Below are 7,015 nucleotides of genomic sequence, written 5' to 3'. Positions count from 1 at the left end.
CTTGTTTCCTGTGGAAATTAAAGAGTGCATTTTTTCTTCAAGCTACAACAGACTTACATGCAAAACCCTTTCAAATTGTCTTTTGTCTTTTCCTTGTTTTTTTTGTATGCTGTTTGTATGGTGTTTCTTAGAGTCACACTGATGGACTGCAGCCATACTCCCTAACTTTGATACCTCAACAATTTGCAAAGACTTCTAAACCAAAGCAGGCTTCTGTCTCTCGGTTTCAGAGACTTGTTTCCTTCACTTCTGGTGACTTTTAAAGAATGAAAATAACAAATGAATAAGTACACTGCAACATCTTAGGATAAATTCTAGAATAATTTTCCCGTCTGGCTTGAGGATTTCTCTCTCTTAGTACTCTCCATATTTCTTTCTGTCTGAGGAGGACTAAGCTCTCTTTCAAGTCATGTGCATGCCACAAAAAAACATTTGATGTAGCTGTATTGTTGTCTGGATGGAAAAAGTAGACATTTAGAGTTGTAGGGTTGAACAGGTTGAGATGACAAAAAGGAAAAAAAGTATGAAAATTAGTCATACATTGGGAGAAATACAGGGGATTTGTGACCCTGGGAAGAAACTGGGAGAGGGTAACCAGGTGCCAAATGGAGGTGAATTTTGCCATTGGCAGGTAAAACTCTCAATCTGCCACGTTGGCTGGTAGCCAATGAGAATTGAGTGACTCAGTTGTTTTTTGCCACTTACTGTTGTTTTTTGCACATTCAACCAAGTCTGTGATTTCCTAGAATTGAGCTAAAAAATGTGGCGGCACATCACTGGGGTGAAGAGGTGGCTAAAACAATCAACCGACAAAAAGATGAGGATTATTCAAAGAAAAGTAAAAGAAGACGTTTTCAAAACCAAGTGGACAGTTGGCGACAATGGCAAGGTTTGTAGCTGATTTACAGGACTTAATCGTAATAACTTGACAACACTTAACTGTGTATTCTTAACAAGTTCAAGAACAATGTTGGTGCTTCCTTTGAGCCAAAACATTGTCTGGTAAAAAGCCTGTGTTGCTGATGGCCAAAAAAGTTAACTTCAGGCCCTGCTTACAACCATATGGTACTAAAATGAAAAACTGCATTCAAACAATGTAGTCTTCAGCAAGTTTAAAGAGGCAAAGTTCATGTGAATGCTACAGTATGGTGTCTTAATTAACAGAGCTAAACCTGAAGTGCCCAACTCATCTCCCAATAGATCATTGTTTGATGGGCTAAATGACCATTTACTTTGTTGTGTATAGTGGGCATCGTCAGACACACAAACAGTTCCCAACAGGTCCCGTGAGATTTAATTTCCCTCTCTATGAACAATGTTTTGCAGCCCATTAGTGGCTCCTAAAGGCAGTGTAATGAACCCCTCTGGACAGGAAGTTTGTTCACACCTGCATGAGTTAGTCAGGTGATGACATCTCGACCAATGAGGTGTCACTGCAATCAGAGGTGTGAAGACAAATAAGTATCAGCATGAACCATTAACATATGATGTAATCATTACTGAACAGTGATGTTTTTTTTCAGTTGATAAGTGGAATTTTAAATAAAAAGAGATTCAATTACCACGTGTAATGTGAGAGGGGTTGCTGCCAGTCACAAATCCACAGAGAATTATTTCCTGACTCTGCAGCTCCTCTCAGCTCTACAGAGTGTTTTTAACTCACTGGTATTTTGGTTTTAAGGCCCAAACCTTTACAGTTTTGGTTCACTCTCACAGCTCTTATAATAGTAATTATAATAATAATTTCATACATTTATAAAGCGCTTTATCATAGACACTCAAAGTGCGTAGTGGGGGACCACACTCTACCACCACCAATATGCCTTACGATGCCAGACGCTCACCTCTCATCAGAGTCCATTTCAGGACTCCCACTGTACCAAAGAGTTTGGTGTTGCTCAGCAGCAAATAGACAGAGACCAGCTGGTGAATAAAGTGGAGGATTTAGCAGATAAAGAGGGTTGTAGTGCTGCTAGAGTACACCAAAATGTACGGAAGGGGCCAATTGAGCAAAGCATTAAATAAGGACACAAAGTATAAGGGCGCCAAATTCCGTGTTAGAAAGGAGGTTGGGGTGGTGGATGGGTCAAACAAACACAGGACTTTCAGCCAGGAGACCGGGGACCATGTCCTGTTTGAAAATAAAAGTAGTGGGTCGTATTTTCTTGGCAATGATAGGGCGGTAATTCATATAATGCTCCTATGGGTCGTATTAGAGGGTAGGAATTAAACAACTATATTGTCATATGCTTTGGAAGACTTGTTGGACCCTTTATTATCCTACTGGTTCTACGTCTGCATCTTTGGTCCTGTAGGGTGGGTGTTTAACATCCAGTGGTGTTCTTTTTTAGTGCTTAACAACAAGACTACACTAGCCAAATTCAATCAGACTGCAATGGAGAGGATATATGATAGGTAGGAAGGCCCGAGGCTTGCTGACTGTTAGGCTATGCTCGCAGGCAGAATAGTTATAAGTCGGCAGGCAATCAAGCAGGGGGCTAGCCGGTAACCTGTTTGACTCCAGAGAAGTATGGAGGATGTATTTATTCATAATCCAAATTGAAAATCCAAAGAGAATATGAAGCAAGATCAACTTAAAAATATTATTATTTGACTATGCTACTAGGAAAAATCATGGCATAATTGAATGTATAAAAGAAATAGGAATCTGAAAAAGCAAAGTTGAAATGTAAAATGATTTATCTTTTGAATTTTCAATTTCAATTTAACATTTGGCTTTTCAATTTAACATTTGGCTTTTCCCATTTTGATTTAACATTTCACTTTTCGATTTAACATTTGGCTTTTCGATTTAACATTTAGCTTTTCCCATTTTGATTTAACATTTGGCTTTTCCCATTTTGATTTAACATTTGGCTTTTTGATTTAGCGTACAGCATCAGTTTCTATCATCTAATGTGAAACAAGAGGCCAAGCCAACCTGGTAATGAAGCTGCAGCCAGATGCTCCTCAACAGTGCTTCCCAGCAGTCAGCTCCCCCTGCTGTCCATAAGGTGCCTCTGCACCCCTTTTGTTTCAGACACTCCCACCAGCCTTTGGGCCACGCCTCCACTTTTGACATCTGTCAGTGGAAAAGCCAAATGTTAAATCGAAATGGGAAAAGCCAAATGTTAAATCGGAAAGCCAAATGTTAATTCGAAATTGAATAGCCAAACAAATTGAAAAGCCAAATGTTAAATCGAAATTTAATTTCTAATTTCCTAGTAGCGTAATAAAATAATAATATTTTTAATTTGATCTTGCTTCATTTTCTCTTTGGACTTTTAATTTGGATTATGAATAAATATATGTATGTATGTATATGTATGACCGTTGGGAAAAGTGTGAGGGTATCTGGTGGCATGTCTGGAAAGTTCCTTAGAACTACACAGGCCTGGGGGAAGTGAGGGGCTGATGGAACAGAACAAAAACTACTGATGCAGCCGTGGAGACACTGAGATGGCCCGGCAAGTTCAAACTAGTCAGGCTGTTCTCATCAACCATTCGTACATATAGCTACGAAAAGTAAAGCACGGTAATTCATACGTATATATATGTTATATTCCTGTCAGCACTACATAGACTGATGCAGTATAAGACCGGGAAGATCCACGTAGGGAGGAGGTCAGTGTGGATGTTTGAGTCCCAAAACACAGGGCTTTCTAGCCGGAGAGCATACCAATTGCATTCATGAGAATGCTTTGCATCAGATTACACACCCAGTTCCTCTTAAAAATGGACGGGAGAGTGTAATCTAATGTGTCCTCAAATGTAAGAGAAGCTCACTTGTTTCTAGTTGCAACTTAACCCCACCGCTTCAATTTCTTGCTTTGTCACCCAAAACTATGATCTGGGCTCTCCAGTGTGCAGGAATTTTCCCTTTCATTGGGAAAAATTTCCCCCCCAAAAAAAATGCTTATACCTGCTCCAGGCTGTTGTCCTGTTGCAGGCAGAACACCAGACGATTGAGAAATAAATTATTATTGAAAGGTTTGTAACAAAATCTGTATCTTCTGCTGTGTTGCATCTCTGGAATCTGAGAAACTTAAAGCGGAATTTGTCTGCTTAATTTACAGTATTTTGAACACCGGCAAACAATGCATAATCTCAGGACCACTGCCCTCCCCCTGTTTTGGCGATGTAAAGTTTAGCCCATTAAGGCAACTACACATCTGGCTTAAGGGCTACTGCTGTACCAAAAACATTCCCTACGTGGACAACTTCACTTCCTTCTACCACAGAACTGACCTCTTCAAACATGATTGCCTGAATCATACAGGATCTCGTCTTTTATCCGTGAACATGTTATGTGGCTATTTGTGACCCTCTGCATTACACCAAGATAATCACCGGGAGAAGAGTTAAACTCTGCGTTTGTCTGTGTTGGCTCTGTTCATTTCCTCATTTCCTACAGCATTCAGTTTGTAAAAGATCTCCCAACTTAACCAGGCAGGTATAAATCCTGCAATGGAAATTAAAACGTCTGCTGTTATTTTGGTGAAAGTAACTCAAAAGTAATGCAAAAGTAGTGTAAAGCATTGCAATTCAGAGACAGTAATATTGTAATAATACTAATTACTCTCAAATGACAAAAACTAGTAAGCTATAATATATTACATTTTAGAAGTAACTTGCCCAACAGATCTGAACAGGACGCTGATTGGCTGGGCCTCGGTGGCATGTAAATATAATTGACTTAGCATAAGTCATGTAGCCCATTGGTTTGTGGACTTTTAAAGCTAGGAGTTTTCATTTTGCAACTTGCTATTTTGGGGCCAGAAATGACCATATTGGGACAAGAGTGTGGAATTAGGAAGAATGATGCATCTTAGCCACCATTGTGTATTGTTTCAATGGTGCTGCACTAAGCTAAACGCTAGAGAGGGAACGTCGCAGATTTTTTACCGGTTGATGCGATTCATCCAGCAGACTTTTGCCGGCAGGTAAACATGGATCTCCGTGCCAATTGGTGGTATTGCTACGGAAAAAGTATGCAGGGCAAAACTCTGGTAAGCGCAGATTACGTCTAACCATGTGTCCTGCTAATTTAAATAGCTCACATTACTGTATTGTGTGAACAGTAATCTTCATTCAACATTGTAAGTGGCATTTTCTTTTCGGGGATGCAAATGTTTCACCAAAACAAGTTGCTTCCCGAGATTATTTTGGAGAGCCTCCATCGCTGAATCCTGAGCTTAGCGCCTCCCGAAACAATTGTGATTGGGTTAAAGGAATGCAAAGAACCCAGAGTGTTTTTTTCTCCTATCCAAGAATGTATCAGTGGTGTAGCCAGACTTTACTCCACAGGGCTGTAGAGATAGAGCTGGCAATGTGAGACTACTGTTTTAGTAACTTTACAAGGACTGTGCAAGACATTAATAGGACAAAGGAAACAAAACAAGGGTAAAGAATAATAATGGAGAGATTGGATAGAGAGACAGTGGGAGAAGCAGGGTTACAGAGAAAGTGATGAAGATGATGGTGGGATGTGCAGAGTGAGGGAGGAGGGGCATCAGCGTCAAACAGGGACTGAGAAAGAGGAGGGGACGAAGAGAATGTGAGAGAGATAATTCAGTTACATGACTCAGGTTTGTTCAGAAAGCTGCCAGAGCTGCAGCTATCTGCAGATCTCTGCAGATGGAGGTTGAGGAAGTAGCCCGGCTCTGCTTTCCACAGTTCCCAAACACCTCCTGCAGGAAGCCCTTGTCTCCTTGGCCCGAGACAGTTACCATTGTGCTGTACTCCATGTCTCTGATTACTGTGGCTCTCAACCTGCTCATCATCATCTCAATCTCCCACTTCAGGCAGATATTAACTTCTTTGCTTCTCTCTACAGGAATTGTAACTTAAAAATGTGAACAGCTGCTGTACATTTAGAAGAATTGTCTATTGTCTATATGTCTATTGAATTTTTATTCAAAATCATGTGTATTTTTATTTTTTTTATTTTGAATACTATCTCTGGGTTGTTTTATTACTCTTGTTGGTTTACTGTTGCGTTTCTCTTTCCCTCCAGGCAGCTCCACACATCCACCAACATCCTCCTCCTCTCTCTGGCTGTCTCAGACCTTCTAGTGGGCCTCGTGCTGATGCCTGTAGAAGTTCTCAGAAAAACATCCTGCTGGTTTCTTGGTGACTTTGTGTGTGCTACGTATACTATTGTTGGAACCCTCATTACCTCAGCCTCAATAGGTACCATAGTGCTCATATCAGTTGACCGTTATGTGGCTATTTGTGACCCTCTGCATTACACCACTAAAGTCACCGGGAGGAGAGTTCAATTCTGTGTTTATCTGTGTTGGCTCTGTTCTTTTTCCTACAGCTTATTATTTTTAAAAGATCTCCCGACTCAACCAGGGAGGTATAAATCTTGCTACGGAGCATGTGTGTTTTATGTTGACAATAACTTAGGGACTGTTGAGCTTGTATTGACCTTTTTTCTTCCAGTTATTGTCATCGTAGCTCTATATCTGAGAATATTTGCTGTGGCTGTGTCTCAGGCTCGTGCCATGCGCTCTCACATTACAGCTGTCACACTCCAGCTTTCAGTGTCTCCAAAGGTAAAGAAATCAGAGCTGAAAGCAGCCAGGAATCTTGGTGTTCTTGTACTTGTGTTTCTAATGTGTTTCGCCCCATATTACGGTGTCATTATTGCAGATCCCCAGTTGATAATTGAATCATTTGCATCCTTTGCAGTCCATCTGTATTATTCTAACTCTTGTCTAAACCCTGTGATCTATGCCTTGTTTTACCCCTGGTTTAGAAAATCAGTTAAACTCATTGTTACTCTTCAGATACTGCAGCCTGGCTCCTCTGAGACCAACATGCTGTAGAGAGGCTGAGATCAGACTTGGTCTAAGGATTTAATGAATATGTTCCTGCTGTTCAGTGAGTGAAATATCAAACACAGAACGTGAACATATACTTTCCTGTCTTTAAGTCTAAATTGTGTATGATCAACAATTGAAAGACCTGTGCTTCAGCTTTATCTTGTTGTGTATTTTGTCTCTCTGAT

General features: G+C 40.4%; 1 protein-coding gene across 1 annotated transcript; it reads left to right on the top strand.

The window, feature by feature from the left end:
- The first annotated feature begins 5,325 nt into the window (after window positions 1–5,325).
- Window positions 5,326–6,833, top strand: LOC116044130 (trace amine-associated receptor 13c-like). Its single transcript, XM_031291528.2, has 2 exons — window positions 5,326–5,804; window positions 6,017–6,833. The coding sequence occupies exons 1-2, from the start codon at window positions 5,638–5,640 to the stop codon at window positions 6,831–6,833; spliced, it is 984 nt and encodes a 327-aa protein (XP_031147388.1). The 5' UTR covers window positions 5,326–5,637.
- The last annotated feature ends 182 nt before the right edge of the window (window positions 6,834–7,015 follow it).

This window comes from Sander lucioperca, chromosome 8 (assembly GCF_008315115.2).
Source record: "Sander lucioperca isolate FBNREF2018 chromosome 8, SLUC_FBN_1.2, whole genome shotgun sequence".
Lineage (NCBI taxonomy): Eukaryota > Metazoa > Chordata > Actinopteri > Perciformes > Percidae > Sander > Sander lucioperca.
Note: the sequence above shows the minus strand (reverse complement) of the source record. Positions and strands in the feature narration are given on the sequence as shown.

Coding starts and splice junctions, on each gene's coding strand:
- LOC116044130 (XM_031291528.2), top strand. CDS start 5,638: ATGGAGGTTGAGGAAGTAGCCCGGCTCTGCTTTCCACAGTTCCCAAAC. Junction 5,805..6,016: donor ATCTCAATCTCCCACTTCAG/GCAGATATTAAC, acceptor CTTTCCCTCCAG/GCAGCTCCACACATCCACCA.